Source organism: Dermochelys coriacea, chromosome 8, assembly GCF_009764565.3.
Source record: "Dermochelys coriacea isolate rDerCor1 chromosome 8, rDerCor1.pri.v4, whole genome shotgun sequence".
In the NCBI taxonomy this organism is placed as follows: domain Eukaryota; kingdom Metazoa; phylum Chordata; order Testudines; family Dermochelyidae; genus Dermochelys; species Dermochelys coriacea.
The window spans coordinates 71,675,194-71,693,459 of record NC_050075.1 but is presented as its reverse complement, the minus strand read 5'-3'; the positions used below and the strand labels follow the sequence as shown (position 1 = coordinate 71,693,459).

At 40.4% G+C, this 18,266-nt stretch overlaps 1 protein-coding gene across 2 annotated transcripts in view; it reads right to left on the bottom strand.

Moving 5' to 3' along the window:
- Positions 1-18,266, bottom strand: part of PLPPR5 (phospholipid phosphatase related 5) — a 56,864-nt gene that overhangs the window by 23,243 nt on the left and 15,355 nt on the right. For both annotated transcript variants that reach the window (XM_043490873.1, XM_038415035.2), the window contains exons 2-3: positions 7,510-7,642; positions 4,255-4,505 (exon numbers count right to left, since the gene is read on the bottom strand). In XM_043490873.1, the coding sequence (XP_043346808.1) occupies positions 4,255-4,505; positions 7,510-7,642 (384 nt within the window). The remainder of the gene's footprint in view (positions 1-4,254; positions 4,506-7,509; positions 7,643-18,266) is intronic.

The following is an 18,266-nucleotide window of genomic DNA, read 5'->3' as shown; positions in this document are numbered from 1 at the left end:
CTAGATATTGCCAGAGTCACTGCACTGTAATCCTAAAAACTGAATTTGCCTAATGGCCTTCACCAATGCAATAAAAAAAAATACAGAACAAAACCAAAGATGGACTGAATATTTTTCAGATGTGTAAATCCAAAACATTTTAATCTCCCAAATGGAACTAAAATCTCTCCCAAGTTGCAACTTGCAAAGATCAGCCCCTACATTTTCAAAGCAGAGTGACAGTTGTTAGCCACATGACTCTTTAAAGTCTAGGAGAGATCCCAATACACTGTTTTGAAATTTTACCCAAAAGACTCATGACTTCTTATTCGTGTGTTCGGTTATGCATATATTTATGCTTTTTCATAACTCATGCATTTTAATATGCCCTCAACTTAATGAGACCAGACAAAATTTCAGCTTATTCTACTAGATTTTGCTATTTGTTTGCACGTCAAGATTCTGGTGATATTTTATTCTGTTTAACAGACTGGCAATGGTTACCTGACACATCCCACAGTGTTAGCAGGGTTGATTCTGTTGGGAAAGGGTTCCAATGATTTACAGTAGAACCTTAGAGTTACGAACACCTCGGAAACAGAGGTTGTTCATACTGAAGTGTTCATAACTCTCAACAAAACGTTATGGTTGTTCTTTCAAACATTTACAACTGAATACTGACTTACTTCAACTTTGAAACTTCACTATGCAGAAGAAAAATCCTGCTCTCTTTTTTTTTTAGTAGTTTATGTTTAATACAGTACAGTGCTGTATTTGCATTTTTGGGGGGCGGGGGGCACGTGTCTCTGCTGCTGCCTGATTGTGTATTTCCGGTTCCAAATGAGCTGTGTGGTTGGTCAGTTCATAACTCTGATGTTCACAACTCTGAGGTTCTACTATACTGAGGCAGGTGACTCGTTACCACAATGGATATTAGGGATGGGGAGTGACTCTCTGGAAAAAGAAGGATCTAATCTCTGGGCTGAGCAATCTTTAAAGAGGAGCCCCAGGAGTAGCCAAGCCTGGATAGAAGGTTTGGTTTGGATTTTGTGTTGTTTCATTTTGAGTTTTGTTTTGGGTTTTGTTGTGGGGGGAAAACTCTAGGAAAAAGGGTAAGTTTTGAATCACTGCAATCATCTGTGTTTGGAGAAGGCAGGGAAGCCATCAGGCCACATTGCTATAGTCCAACATTTCAGTTGCTAAGGCCATCTGGAGAAGTCCCTAGTAAAGGAAAGGTTCAAATATTAGAAATAAAATTGTTTGAGAAGGCTGCGCTTTCAGCAGGAGGGAAATACAGAGTTGCCATAGCAGCCGCCCACATGCAAAAACAAAAAACAAAAAACACACTGCAAAGGAGTTAGCCAAAAAAAGAAGCTATTGTTAACAAGCCAATCTGTTCATATACTAGGTGACAGGGGCCATGTTTGTTGATAGACCAAGATAGAAGATAGCACAAGTAGGGTTCCTGAGTTTAGGTTTAAACACACTGATTCGTAAAAATCACACTGAACCTGCTTTGTTTACTCCACCTGCTCTTAGGGTGAAATCACTGAAATGGTTCCTTGCCTGTTTATATCCTAAAGTGTATTTAGTGCATAGCTGGCTGGAATGCAAAGGGAGCAACAACTGGGATGCTGCAACAATTCCCAAACAATACTTCTGGTAACAAACAGAAAGCAGAGGGAAGAGTTCAGCTCAGTACTCCAGTAATGCTAACGGCTCATGTCAGCCTGGCCGAGTAATATACATAGCTGATTCTGTGCATCCTCTGACTACCCCTGCTAGCAAGGCTCTGATGGAGCCCCAGACGCAAATTAACACTTCTTCCCTGATGAGTAACTCTATGGGAGGTAAGCTGACAAGAAGAGAGTACATATAAATATCAGGAACAGCCATCACAAATCCCAGGACATTGCACTTCTTTACATGTACTAAACTGGACTTTCTAGCTTTACAATGCACACCACAAAGCTTTTATAAAATGAATGATGAAAGCAGGAAATATGAATTAAAAATTTAAAAGGACAAGTTTCTCCCTATGTTGTACCTTGTACTTATATTTGTGTCATGACTTAGGGGGTGAATTGCATCATGATCATATGATCCACCACAAGATAATTCAGAATTCAATTCATGTCACTGTTTTATAGCACTGTAGTATAATTAACTATACTGACATATATATACTATGCAAAGACATATGTAGTCATGATACCCATGGGCTCCATTCATTTCTGAAACTAGAGAGAGAAATGGAAAACATGAAATAAACCCCATTTATTTGGTTCTCTGACCTTGTCACCTGCACACCAACTGCACCAGAAATACTTCAAGCACTCCAACCAGTTTTCCCTTACAGCCACCAGTTTCTTCTTAATAAACCCTACAATAAAAATGTTTTCTTTTCTCTCATATCAAATAAGAGTAGGAATTGAAAATGACAGAGGTCTGAGGACCAGGACTTGTATTACTCAGGTCTGGACCACTGGGAGTTTGCAAACTGTCAGGGCTACAACAAAATGATCTATACAATTAGAAAGTTGGAAACATTAGTGATATGTGAAATAAAGCATTTATACTTTGCTCTGATGATTCACTAGATATTGGACCTTAAAATCCTGACAATTTTTTTTTAAGAAAACTTAGTCTAGAATCATTTGGCTTTTAAAAAATATATTAGTGCTATTTTTTTCTTTTGCTCTACATTGACTGTAGCATCTGGTTTTCTTTAGTTACTGTGACTCATGGTTATAGTTTTACAGATGGATAAGACAAATATAGAAGTTTAAATGAGTGAAATGCCGCCTCAGGTATATCCCCAAAGCAAAAGAGATTGCTGAACATGAGTGTTGCTCTTTCCTATAGTTGAGATGGATGTTTTACTCTTTGCTTCCCTAATTATTTGCAGATAACATTCTCCTTGTTGTAACATTGATCAATGCTCCAAGAGTACTCAAGGAACTTTTTGTAAATGCTACATTTAGTGCTGGAAACACTAATTTATTGGCCCTAACACAGTTTCTAGGAGCACAAGAAGGTAGTCTAGGAACGATGTCTCAACGTGCACTGGGGGTCAGTAGACATAAAGGGATGCCTGCCTGTAGGAATTCAGTTGACAAATATAAATTGTCAGCTCACTAAATATTTTCTAAATAGAAATAAGCTTAAAAAATAAACATATCCAAACCAAAGAGTACCCCATTTGAAGGCAATAGTTTATCTAACAATGAAATTATCTGTTCAGCCCTGTGAGGACCACAGAGCTATACATTTGCCTTGGTGCTCAGATGTTATGAGCTTAGATTAGACCAAGAGGCTCTAAATTGAGGCCCGGTCGATGACTATATTCAGAAGTAAAATGTGGATTTGGCTCTGTGAGCTACACCCTATGATTTTTAAACTGTAATGTTTTAATCAGCCCCATTGCTACTTCCTCTTCCACTACTTCCCACCACTTCTTCTATAGCCTCTGCAGCAGCTCTGGTGTGATCCAGGTCTACCCAGAGCGGCTCCTGTCCCTGCCCTGTGACAGATGCTCAGCAGTTCCCCTGCTGGCCACCAGCTGTGTCACAGGAGAGGGAGGAAACAGTTTTTCTGGCTGTTTCATTCCCTTCTTCCCCGGCCAAGAGAGCAGGGTAAGGGCTCACCTGGCTTCTCCTGAACCCCAGCAGGGGATTTACAGATGCCTTCCCTTTGGCACAAAAAGAGCAGAACAGGACAGGATATCTGCTCCAAAGTATTGACTATGGCTGCTTTGTCTTTCTGAAAGATGTCAGGCTGGACACCACTAGATTAGATGCACACACAAAACTCCACAGTAACGCCATTGAATTCAATGGCGTTACTCATGATTTACACTAACGTAAGTACAGAATTTCACCCAGCGAGGTTCTCTCTTTGATCACTGTTCTATTCCATTACTAAAGGATGAACAGAACTGCCTTTTAAAAAACAAACAAAGCTGAAACATTTTCCTTTTCATAAAGCCAATTCCTCCTCAAAATTTTCCTTATAATCTCCCTACTTCTAGAGCCTATGAAAGTTGTATCCACGTAACTGACAGCAGAATTTGGCCTAATGATTCAAAATTTTTGAAGGAGCCTCATTACTTTCACACAATATTTCACATCTAAGTTTTAGTGGATGGAAAATCTCAGATATGTGACCTATTATTGATAATGATCTTAAATTCAAAAAGTAATAAAAATATCTCAGATTGCTAATATACCATCTATGCTCAAAATACAATGAAATTACATGGTATGATGTACTTACAGTCAGATACGTAGCTGTATATACACTGAGAGCTGCTTCTTTGGATGGAAATGTTTTTCTGGCTCTCATAATAAGATCTGGGTTTCCAGTACAGGCATGTGCACCACTGATGAACTGTGTGAACTGTTGACATCCAAGTGCTGTATAGTTAGGTTTACAAAGTGCAAGAAAATGTGGTGCAAGATTCCCTGTTACTACTTGTCCAGCATTTACAAAGATATCTGTAGCAAACAGTCCAAATGCATAGATTCCTAAAGAGGAAAACAAAGTTAATTTCCTACTCCAGTACATTATATTGTAGTTCTATTATTTATTATTATATTAATAATACATAAGAACATAAGAATGGCCATATTGGGTCAGACCAATTGTCCATCTAGACCACTATCCTGTCAAATGTTTCAAAGGGAATGAACAGAACAGGGCAATTATCAAGTGATCCATCCCCTGTCATCCAGTCCCAGCATCTGGAAGTCATAGATTTAGGGACACTCAGAGCATGGGGTTGCATCCCTGACCATCCAAGTTAATAGCCATGTGTTATGTGAAGGGAAAAATAATACTTCCGTATTCACTTTTGCCACACCATTCGTGATTTTATAGACCTCTAGCATATTCCACCTCCCCCCCCCAGTCACCTCTTTTCCAAGCTGAACATTTCCAGTCTTTTTAATCTCTCCTCACATGGAAGCTGTTCCATACCTCTAATAGGCCCTGCCATTCAAAACAGCTCAAAGCACCTCACACATACTAAGGGTCAGAGGGTGGCATTAAATTCCAGGCTTGTGCTGGAGATGGTCCATACCCACACAGCCTTGCAGGGGCACTGGAAGGCACCCAAAACTCCCAGCACCTTGGAGAAGTTCAGCCTCTCCCCACCCTCTAGAAAGGTGCAGTATGCTCTTTCTTTCTGAAGGCTGCCTGCTTCACTAGCTCTTACGGTTGAGGAGAGGATCCTAGCTCTACCTCTTTCTAACCTTTTGGGCTAACTAGTGGTACTGGTACCTAGAGCATGGGGACTGCAACTTGCCTGGCCCATGGGCGGCAGTGCAAGGGACAGTGGGCAGGCTCTTTCAGCTTTCCATCCAACACACCAGCTCAAGAACCAGGAAAGTCTGACATACTAGGAACCACACATTTTCTGACAAGCATCTCTTTTTTCCCTCAACTGTATAAAGAGGCTGAAGTGATGAATTATTTAATATAGCTGTACACAAGCCATCTTCAACTGTCTACCGCTGGGTACCTTTCTCTACATGGCATGTTTATCAAAAAATCAGCATAGCATGTTAAAGATCTATATATGAGAAATTATTTATGCCAAAGGATTTATCATGAAACACATATCAGTGAAGTATTAGCCTTTTGTGTGCATTGTTTTATTAGTGTGCAAATACATGTATCTGATTATTCAAAGGAAAAGCAGATATGCTACTATTTGATGTACACGTCATGTTTCTTACCATTCCTGCTGGGAACAGTAGCTAGCACTAGAGGGAAGGACAATCTAGTGATTAGAACACTAGCCTAAGACTTGGCAGAATCTGGCCCAGCCACATATTTCCTAGGCAAGTCATCTAAGCCTCTCTGTGTCCCAGTTCCCCATGTACAAATGGGGTTAATATTACTTCCTTATCTGGCAGAGTGTTGTGACAATAAATGTATTAACAACTGTGAGCCACCTGGATACTACGGAAGAGAGGGCTGCAGAAGTACTTATGCTGCTAATAACCACTTTTCTTTTAGGTTTCAGTGTAGCACTTTTCTTTTAGACATCTCAGAAAAGCTTAGAAGAACCAGAATTATTTTTGAGGTGGCTTCGTACCTCTTAACTTCAGAGACAGTAAGTGGAGATTGTTACTGTTCCATACCAATGATCATTCATTTTGGATTGCTAGAAATCATTAAAAGGTGGATTGTGCCTGTGTGGTTTTGCATGGAAGGACTCCCTCAGTCCCCCAGGGGCACACTGCCCCCAGATAGGTGGGAATGTGATGAGGATGCATGGCTTTGGCCCCACCCCCTCAGTGGCCCTAAAGAACAGTAAAATTTATTCCTTCCTACTCTCCCTGATTGCTCTTTGCTTTTGTGCTCTCAAGGGCTCATTGAATGAGCAGGAGTGCAGGCACAGATTATACATGTCCCTACATAAAGAAACCAAGTGGTGGTAGCTACCTTTGCACCATCCCTTCCCATCCCCATAGATCCATGCAAAGCCCCGGCACAGTCTGGTCCTTAATGATTTCTACAAGCCCAATATTATTGCTAGTACAAACCCGCTAACCAGCAGAATGACAGGCTCTGATGTAAGATAGCGATGCCGCAGAAACTTTCAGGCTGTAAAGAATGGCACAGCTGTGCCCTCCCTTTACACACTAGGGCAATAAGGGAAGGATTGTGCAACCCTGAGGCTTCACCTCCTGCTCAGGGCTGCGTCTTACAGACCCAACTGAACCCTGCTATGGCATCTCCATATTTATTCAAAGGTTCCAAAAAGTGACATTTGGAAACTATTTTATGGATATTTTAAGTGGTATTTTTTTCCCAATGAAAGATTACACTGCACTGAACAGCAGCAGTGAGATCCAGTCCCTACTGAAGTCAATGGGAGTTTTGTTATTGACTTCAGTGGAGCCAGAGTTTCACCCTAGGGGTATAAAACTGTAATTCAGGCTTTGACTCAGCGAAGTACCTAAGAATGTGCTTAGCTTTAAGCACATGATTAAGTCTCACTGACTTCAAGTTGAGCATGTACATGCTTTGCTGCCAGCCAAGCCAAAGGCCCTAGGAGCTGAGATACCTCTGTACTCCCTGTCTGCTGACTATGTCTCTACCCCTCACTTGGGCTGCGCCCAGTGCTTAATTTGTAATGAAAGAGACCTGGGGCTCAAGTAATTTTTTTACATTCATAACTGCAGCAAGCCCAGAGGTGCTGGGGCTATGAATTGTCATGCCTAGAGGTGCCAGGGCTCAGCCCTGGCAAGCCCTAGCACAAAGTAAGCACTGCCTGCATCCAATTCTTGCTATCTGTGCTGCTGCTAATAATAACTGCCCACCCAAAACTCCCACTGGCTGCCCAAAAGAGCATTGCTAGGTCTACAGAGGAGTGCATACATCGGGAAGAAACCCATTACATGTGTTGTTAGGATTATATATAAAACATTTGATGTTACATAAAATTTTTCCTCATTTGAAATCTTATGATGTTGACCATTTGCGTTCATTAAACCATAAAAACATTAACTTAGCTCATACCAAGGAATCGGATGGTTCTGCGCACCAGTGGATTTATATAACAACAGTCTCCAGTTAATATGGTTTTTTCTTGGTTTTCAAAATCCCTTGTAGCTAGCTGTAGACAAAACACTGCAGTTTCTCCAATGATTATCTAAGGAGGGAAACAAAAGGGGAAGACATGGTACATCAGAGTTCAGCAAGCATAAATACTAATGATGTAATGATGATTGTTTGGTTGGTTTGGGGGAGGGTTACGATAGGACAAAACAAATAGAAACCCACATAAGTGAGTCAAGTCATGCACAGTTAATCTACTTGTGAAGGAAATATGCCATATAGCTTGTTTTAATTTATTTGCATAAAATTAGAGATTAACTTTTCATAATGGAGACTTGGCACTTATACCCAGAACCCAGTTTTCAGGAAAAAAAAATTGTTAATCAAGAGCCATGAACTACATAATATCTGAAATATGCATAAAAACATCAGGAGTGAAGGGCTGATGCCATGAGGTGCTGAACACTCAAATCCTATTGATTTCAATGGGCACTCAGCACCTCACAAGACTGGACCCTAAATCATTTGATCACAGAGGAAATACTCACTCCAAAGCTTCTGTTCACATCAGGAATTGTTTGGCCACAGTATTTATTTAAGGGAATATGACTGCCTATTTTGCTAAGCGAGTTTGTCAAGTTCGATATTAGTTCATTACACTTCAACAAAATGTCATTGCTGATATCTGAACACTCACTGGGTCCTGTTTTGCACTTTACAGTCTTTACACCAAAGTAAATTTATATTTGAAATGCTTTTAGACCACACACTTTTCAGCTCTGTCAGTAAGAACTGAAACATTCAGAAACACTAAACAAATGCCAAGTTGAAATTTAAAATAACCTTCATAAAATGTACATCATTTTACCGTATGGCTATACGCTGCTCTTGATTTGCATGTGTATACACAACTGAAGTTTTGTATATAGAGAACTGAAGTTTTACACCATGTACAGTATTGTGGGGATAAGGATGATCTAGTGAATGAAGCATAGGACTGAGATCCTGAAGACCAGTCTGCCAGAATTCAGTTCACTTTGTGATCTTAGGCAAACCATTTGACCTGTTTGCCCTCGGTTAACCCATCTACATAAAGGGGATATCAACACTTATACCCATTTACACAGCACTCTGAGAACTTTAGATGAAAAACAATATACTGAGTGCCTTGCTATTAAATTCTGGAAACACAGCAACCTTTATTCAAATAAACAATTCTGTATTATGGCCCAAATTTTTAAAAATCTTCACATAGGAAATAATCTTTTTTAAAAACCATAAAATGTTTTTGAATAGCTTTATGAACTATATTATTCATAAAAGCATCACACCAAGGTATAAAGAAAACTGCAGGCAAATGCAATGACCAAGTTGAAGCCATAGACTAAATGCCACATTATCTGACACAGTTATTATTTAGATTCCCTCAGAAAACTTTTGGCTAGAATAGATTGTGACATGGACCATTCACCCACACTGGGTAAGAAATGGCCTGTTTGTAATACTGTAATCTAAACAACAAACACACACCACCACTCAGGAAGGCTACATGATTGGAATAGAGTGCAAAATTTGGTCAAATACACTGAACTTTGATTCTCTCCGACTGTAGACTCATAAGCCAGTCCAACTGCATACCTTTTAGATTAAACACAGCAAATCCAGTATACAAGCTACCAAACTTCCTTCCTCTCAATTTTGATCTGATCCAAATTTTCTGCATCTGGGAAGTAAATTCCTTTCTATACTCCTTTTATCAAGTTCTGATTCAGAAACAGTGAAGCACATGTGTAAAGTTTAACTCAACTTTGAAATCTGAGTTCATCAAAACAATGGCAATGATAAGAGCTCAGTTTAACTCCTACAGCTTTCATGAAAAAAGCTTTAAATAAGTGGATCTGATGCCTGAAACCTCTTAAGATCTGTTATGTGCTTCACAGGTTTCTCCCCACCCCCATGGAGAATAGAAAAATCTAGGATTTAATATTAGACAGTTTGAACACATTGTACCAGGTTCTTCCCTCCGTTACACCTGTGCCAATCCAAAGAGCCTCAGTGGAATTACTCCAAATTTCCACATAGTAACCAAGAGCGGTATCTGGCCCTTAGTATGAATTCCTTACATGTGCATGCCATGAGACAGAATGCAGAACCTTCTGTTAGTGCTTGCAATGTCAAAGTTGCTTAGCATCTCTGAATCTGCTGATCCATGGGAGGCATAAATATGGGTTCCCCTTCTTGGTTTACAGGAAAGGTGGGGCTTCTCAATGGGACAAACAGGCTTTCCAAGTATCTCATGTTTCTATGTGGGACAGGTGCCCTTGTCCATCACTTGCCAGCTTGCCTCTATTGGTTGTATCTGAGCCCTGACAAGCAGCAGTGATGGTTCTCCTGTTGCACCTCCTATCTCTGTTGGCAGGCCAGGCAAAGACAAGTGCTACCCATGGCATATTATGCAATAGTATTCTGCCTCTGAGGTGAAATAAGTTATTCTGGTACTTGATGTGCAGTTTCAGGGGTCAGAATGTTTAAGCACTCTGCTGTAAGCAGAGCTGTTGTTGTGCAAGGCCCTGCTCTGTGCCCTCAGACATAACATACAATGAGTGGAATAAGTCGTTATGCACAACAGGCAACAGTTTGTGTTCCTCCAAGGCCTGAACGCTGGTGGATTTCTCCCAGAGTTTGGTGATAGAGCTCTGCTGGCAGCTCAGATAAGCTGTTCTTCCCTCCCTGTAGTCTTCTACATGGGCACGACTCTGCCCAGAATTCAGCCTCTAGTTGCTGCTAGAAGGTAATTCTCCTCTCAGATTCTCACAGATCCCTCCTCCAGATCCCCACAGCCAGATTCTGTTCCCCACTGCATCTTAGTACTGCACACATCCCTCGCCCCTACCATTTCCATGTGGGTAGCATCTCTACGGGAGGGCAAAGGGCCCATGACCTTACCGCCTTCCTGCCCCTTTGGTGTGATTTGAATGCCCAGTATGGACTAAGAAGAAGCAATCGCTGCAATCTCCCTAGTACAGAGGCTGCTACAGTGCCTAGCTTTGCATGGGGAAGATGTGTAATGGGAGGGTATGACAGAAGCTTATCCCAAGTATATTGAATTAAATGTGATTATCTGTGTACTTTTTTCCCCCAATAACTCCACAAACAAAATTATTTTTCCTGATATTGTTCAAAGCCCAAAATGAAAAATTATGTTAAATAAATTAGTAATCCTGCTGTCCATGGGCCATGGTAGCATTGATACACTTATAGGGATACAAACATACTGAGAGTGATGAAAAAAATGACAGAGAAGATAGTAGCAGTATTCATTAGGTTGTTTTGTCTGAGATTTGCTTGTTAGCTTGGACCACTAAAGGGAAGAGCACATTCAAGAATTCAGAGATCAAGGATGGCTTCTATAATTATTATAGTTATTGAAGAATGAATCCCAGATTTAGGAGAGACTGTTGAGATACCTTATACATTATAATTCTATCAGAAAAACAAGATGTGAATTTTCCAAACATAAGAAATTGTACACTAAATAAAATATTCACCATATATACGTCTTTAAAAATCTTTAAGTCAAAATGCAGTTTACCTGGCTGTCTTAGTAGGGTTAGCAGGAGAAGGATGGTGCAAGTGATTAAGGGAACTAGCCTAGAATTTAGGAGACCTATGTTTAAGTCTCTTATCTGCCACAGCCTTCCTGTATGATCTTGGGCAAGTCACCCAGACTCTGTGCCTCAGTTTCCTATCTGTAAAACTAGTACTACTTCAACGCTTAGCCGGACAGTTGGCCATAGTGATTGTTCACCCTTTGGTCCATTACTGAGCAACTGCAATGGCTTGACGGCCTGAGAATCCAACATTAGAACAGACCTGATGAACCCATATAATAGAGGGTCTGCCTCTGGGCTGCCTTCACCCCCTCAGTTGGTGGAATTTTATCCCAGATGTTACAAGCCACCTTAGAACTGCATTCACTGGAATGTCTTGTGGCATCCTTGCGACATGTCCGAAAAGCGTAAGGCGCTGCCTGTGGACAACAGTCCCAGTAGTCTGTAGACCAGAACAACCATAAACATCTGCATTACAGATGAAGTCATTCTACTTTATGCCCAGTATATGACATTGACATTTTGTGTGGAAAGCCTCCAGCTTTGTCCAGTCTGTGTGGCAAAGTGTTCATGTTTTGCAGCTGTACAACAGTATGGGAAGGATACAACTCGAATAAATCCTGAACTTGTTTGTCATACTAAGATGATGTTGATTCCATATTGGTTGTAAATGGCTCATGACAGATGCTGTGATGCCAATCTGTGGGGGAACCTCTATGTGAAAACTGGAGGAGTTGGTAAGTATAGAACCCAGATAGCAAATGCTGGAAACTGATTCAACACAGTTTCGTTGTTCAAAGAGATTGGAATCACAGGTGGACCTGGTCCTAGATTTTGCAGTATTTTCTTTGACCATGAAACACGGAGACCAATCTTAGCTGATTCGTCCTCCATATGCTGGAGTGCCTCACAAAACCTGTCGGGGCTCTGTACTAAGAGAACAATGTCATCAGCGTAGTCAAGGTCTGTGAGCGAAAGATCACCAATCTCAATGCCTATGGACATGAAGAAATGCTGCATTATGAAATCTATTGCCTGACAGAAGAGTGCCGGGGCCAAGATGCAGCCCTGCCTGACACCAGGTACCGATTTAAAAGGTGCTGCCATCTGGTTCCCCAGATGAACATGGACAAGGTGCACAAACACCTTTCCTGGAACCGAGAGCAAGGTGATAGGTCTGTAGCTCTTACATTCACTCTGTGGTCCTTTGTCCTTATAGAGTGAGATTACAATACTGTCCTTCCAGGTGATTGGAAGGGTTCCAGTTCTCCACACCAGACAAAAGATGGCCAGAAGTGATTCTGCTATCTGTAAAATTGGGATAGTGATAGGGTGACCAGATAGCAAATGCAAAAAATAGGGACGGGGGGTAATAGGTGCCTATATAAGAAAAAGCCCCCAAAATCGGGATTGTCCCTATAAAATTGGGACATCTGATCACTCTAGATAGTGATAATTTTCTACCTCAGAGGAATGTTGTAATTTATTAAAGGATTGTGACGTACTCAGATACTAACATAATGAGAGCAATATAAAGCTGTAAAATAGATTGCAGAGGATACGTACATTACATGTTATGTTGCAAACTTCATTATGAATACTAAGATCTCCACAAAGAGAGAGAGAGGCAGAGATATACATACTCAGGAAAAGAAGAATCAGCCAGAGAAAGGGCACCAGATGCTAACCCACAGGAACTCTGGAACAACCCACGAAGTTTCCTGTGGTGTGACCCATACTACATCCAGTTCCTTAAATCGAGAGGAGGGAAGTCTAACAATATTACTTTCATTTAATATAACTTAATACCTTGTTTGTTTTCATGGCTGTTATGTACTGGTCCCACAAATTCAATAGTGTTCTACAATGTAAGTCCCTTTTCTGTTCACTTTTCAGGATGATTGTAGCATTTAGCACATATTTCCTAGACTGGCTCCTACTGCCAAAGTTATTTCCATTTTTTCTGCAATAGTCATCTTCTGATACTATCTCCTAAACAATCCAAATCTTCTCAAGTCAGGTTGCACTGGTGCTCATCTGCCTTTCAGTTTTAGCATCATGTGTACATTTAGATATCTATTTTCTGTATCATTCATATAGTATATTCCGAACAGAGGTCCTAAATTCTGAACCCTTTTCTATCTTGAAATATCACAATACAACTGGCTCACTCCAATTATTAGATCTAGACTAGCTGTGAGCTCGCTGGTTCTTCAGTGCTATTGGATAAAGAAGTAACCCTCTGCTAAATCCACAAACACTCACCCTTCTTTAGTGTCCTCTATTTTTTACAACCTTGTAGATGAATTACTCTAGCACAGGCTCCTAACATCCTAACAGACAGACAGACAGACTTTTCATGGACCACCTCCCCTCTCATTCACTGTTATTTGGTTCAATCTCCTTTCTCATTCACAATTGCATAACACCCCTGGTTATACTTAGCAGGATTAAAAAAAGATTGAACATGTATGCAGATAAGAATATCTAATTATAATATTAGGTGATTAGAAGGAAATTGTTCTAGGAACAGATTCTCCTGTTACTGCCTACTTTAGGATTTACTGAACCTCCCAATAAAGCATCAGACAGTACCCACTGTATGTGACAGGACACTAGACTACACAGACCAATGTTTTGATCCACCATATCAATTCTTATGTTTATGTTCCAATTACAGCAATTGCTCACATGAAAAAATAATTCTGGGAAAATATGTATGTATGTGGCATGTTCTTTAATGTGCTAAATGTTTTGTACTTCTTGAAAATATGCTGTCTATTTCTGCTCCTCATTTCATTCCTCTCTCCTACCGGTTCTGTTTGTCTCAGCTGGAAAAAATGGGCCTGATTCAAAACCCACTGAAGTCACTAGGAGCCTTTTCATTGACTTCAACAGGAGCGTACCAAATGATAGACAGTACCACATGGTCCACAAAGAGCTGCTTGCCCACCTGAAAGAGTTCCCCAAATTAACATGGTCCAGAGACCAGCGCACAAGAACCTCATGCCTGAATTCACAAGTCCTGCTTTTCTTCCAGAAGGAATTAATTTGAGAGAGGAAAAAGCCCAGGATTAAAAGTTTAAGTGAAGATGGATGAGAGGAATGTTTCTCTCTAGTATGTTTTTTGTGGGAGAAATAACTTCAACAAAATGTGGGGGTCTTATCTTGCAGGCCCTCACATTGGTTTCAATAAGAGTTTTTCACAGAAAGGACTGCAGGACTGAGGGGTTTGTCTTGTTGTTGCTGATCTGCCTTCAGATTCATTTCCTTAAAATAAAACAAGATAGTGTTGCATTTCTGGCCAGCATTCACCTCCAGGTGACATCAATATTCACTGAGTGACATCAACATCCTATAGAGCATGCAAAAATCTAGCAGCATAAGTTGAGGTGCTTAGTGATTTTGTAGACTAGCTCTACAATCTCCTTTAAACTAAAATTGGCTTATGAGGTGACAGCCCTGGCAGGAAAAGCAGTGGCAGTATTACCAACAGTAGCAATTTCAAGTTCATTATGCAGAGCTTTCCCTCGAGGCCATTTTCTTTGTGGTTTCCTCATTCTCATTGCTTCTTGCTTGTTTAAACTGACCGAGAAAGCCATCGCCAGTTTCCTCCTAAACACATTTTCTATTGTAAATATGACCAAAAGTTTTGAGAAAAAAATCCTTCTGAAGGAAAAGTATCTGTTGTTAATTACACAGAGAATAATCCACCTGGCATTCAGCATGTAGAAATACAATCACATTGAGTAACCACTCAGCATGTGTTGTGAGAGGACAAAACAGAATGCAACAATTTATCAGTAAATGAGCAGCAAGGAAAACTTGGAAAATATCCTTAATTTTCAATGTGGTTCCCTATTCATAATTAGGAAGGGGGTCAGTTCAATGCATTTAAAGTTACCACTGAAAAAATAGTAGTATATAAAATTAGATTTGTAAATATTAGCAGCTTTTGCACAATTTTTATAATGTAGAAAAAATGTAGGTTGCATGTCAGTCAGTAAATTAGCTAACTATTTCTAACAGTATTAAATGCTCTTTATCTCACTTTATGATATATGGTATAGTTAGTCATTATGTAAAAACAGTGAAAGTTGTTCACTTTATACAAATTTTACTCCTGTTTATATGTGAAAAATGCATATTAATCAGACATTTTATAACCAGACATCTTCAAGGAAATGCTATGAGAAAGCACTTTACAAAATATAAAGTGACCAGCTTTGTCACTCAGCCCTCAGCCTTTGAATTACAATAATTTATTAGGTTTCAGAGTAGCTGCCGTGTTAGTCTCTATTTGCAAAAAGAAAAGGAGTGCTTGTGGCACCTTAGAGACGAACAAATTTATTTGAGCATAAGCTTTCGTGAGCTACAGCTCACTTCATCGGATGCATGAAGTGAGCTGTAGCTCACGAAAGCTTATGCTCAAATAAATTTGTTCGTCTCTAAGGTGCCACAAGTACTCCTTTTCTTTTTGCGAATAATTTGTTAGACTCTTGTATTTCAGCAGCACAAAACAGAATCTTTTGAAGTACATTGTGGCTAAAAGCTTTCTTATTCTGATCTTTTGTACTTATCTGTGAGTACCCTCCTGTTCCATATGGAACGTTTATATGGCTCCAGAGGTGAGTTCTCTGCATAGTAGATTATGCTTCCAACAGGGGAAATGCATCATCTGGGGCCAGAGTTCAGGCAAATAAAAGACTATATGGGGATTTAGATTTAGGCTATTTCTAATGCCATTATGCGAATCTCCTTTACATGAAAGCAAAGGAGTACTTATGGCACCTTAGAGACTAACAAATTTATTTGTTAGTCTCTAAGGTGCCACAAGTACTCCTTTTCTTTTTTGCGAATACAGACTAACGCGGCTGCTACTCTGACTCCTTTACATGACCATCATATAAGGGAAGAGTGTAAGTCTTGATCTGAAATGTACACAACATGGGCTAGATGTTGAGATGCTAATGCCTGATCATGCAGAGGTGGAGAGGTGAACAATATGCCCCTGTGTGCAAGGAGCAGCCTTGGAAAGATTCTGCCGGTCTGAGGAATAATCTCTCTGCTACTCCTCTTCCAACAGTGGTAGCTCTGCACTACCTCCCCTATTCAAGGCTCTGAATTAAAAGGCACAGTCTAGCCCTCTGTAGTGTTGTGTCACAAAAAGGCAGCATCCAGTGGTCTGTTTTGCATGGAAACTCCTTGGATGAATAGGAAATGGATAAAACACTATGGGATCACTATGGAGATGCTCCTAGCATTGCTATTTGGGGCTGCTCTCTTAAAATTGTCACTGGTACAGCTGCATGTTGCTGGGACGAGGAGCATATTCAGGAATGTCACACTACAAGAGGCAGAGTAGATCATCATGCCACTGCTCACCTTCCTCACCAGTTCTATTTGTAGAGGGACTTGGGGTTGATTATCAGTTGTCATTACCACTTACTCAATGCAAATGGAACTCAGAGAAAAGCATGAATGGGGGACATTGGAAAAAGGGGTTACTGAATGCAAAATTGGTGGGACACAAAGATTTGTTTGTGCCTAATAAAGTGCATTGGTGATATTGTTCTAGACATGCTTAACTATGCAAACCTATCAGCCATGTAATATTAACAAGCTGCAGGCTAAAACACTATTCAGCAATTGGAAAACTGAAGGGCTAATCTCCTCCAGGCTCACAGATGTCTTATAATGTTGTCCATGTTCAATCAAGTATGAACACCTCATCCTAAATGTAAAATATCAGTAAAGACATTAGATTAGTAGCGTTGGCTTTTAAAAAGGTTTCTGATATTTGTAAAGTGATGTCAGTCTGGTTAGGCCCCACAATGTATCTTTCTTATGAGAAGGTAAATGCCATGCAGTATGGCTGGAGCATGCCTTTGGATCTGATCCTCAGTCCACTGAAGTCAATGGCAAAGCTCCCATTAAGAGGACTGATGCAAGATCTCCCCCTTTACCTATTGGGCCAGATCCTTGCCTCCAAGTCAGCCCCTTTGTGCTGATTTGACTGTGCAGAGAAGTCATAAGCTTTTGTATCATATGTGGCAGTAGTTTGTCTCCTTATGTCTCTTGCATTCACCATTAAGCATAATTCCTACATTTAGGATATTTATCCAACCCCACCGGTAGCGATTTCCAACAGCTATGTTCCTTTATATTTCCTTAAACCTTACTTGATCTACTCATCTGTAATCCCTTATTTATGATTAAATTTAAATGGCAAAATTCAAGATATACTATCTTCCACAGTGCCTGAGCTGTCTTAACAGCTACTGGGCATACAAACAGTATGTCTTTGAAAATCCTGGTGACAAATTAACTGGGGAATTTGTAACTTACATGCTGCTGCCCTGTTCTATATGCTCTCAAGGTTTGGTGGGAGATAGAAATTCTGAATCTCCTGCCTCTCATCCTGTCCTCAATTCGCACCGGCTTCTCCCAGTCCAAACTGAACAGAAATCATGGGGTGACAATTTTCTCTCCCCTCCCCATGAGTCCTGTCTCTTGTCCAATGCTTTGATAATGGTGGTACTTCCTGCTTCAACAGTGTCATTGACTTGCAGCATGCCAGAAACTAATTTCAGTAACTCTGCAGGATTTTGGACATTGCCTATCCTCCACTTGTTCTAATGCTCCAATTTTCTCAAGAAGAGGAAAAACAAAGCACTTCTGGGATTCCTGAATACCACTGCCCCTCCATACTTTAAAATAAAATTATAGAAATTGAGACATGATCCTCCCCATTTAATTTTCCCTCCCCTTCTACTGCCTATCCCCAAACATCTCCTCAGCGTCTGGAGATGTTGCTACTATTCTGACCACTTTTCTAGTCGGCATGTGTATCTCTGACTAGTGTGTTTAAGAGGGTAGAGCTGGTGCCACTAGTGATTTACCTGGGGACTGGTGAGTATCTGGTGTGACCTTTCCTGGATAGAACTGCTGCCTGAACTTCTATTTTGCAGATTTGGGGCTAGATCCTTACTCAAGCCATTGAGATTGAAGGATCAGACCCTGTATCATTATTAACACATTGTGCTCTAATATTGGAATTAAACAAATGGTGCTGCCCACCTGACTGATGTTTGTCACTAGTGTTGC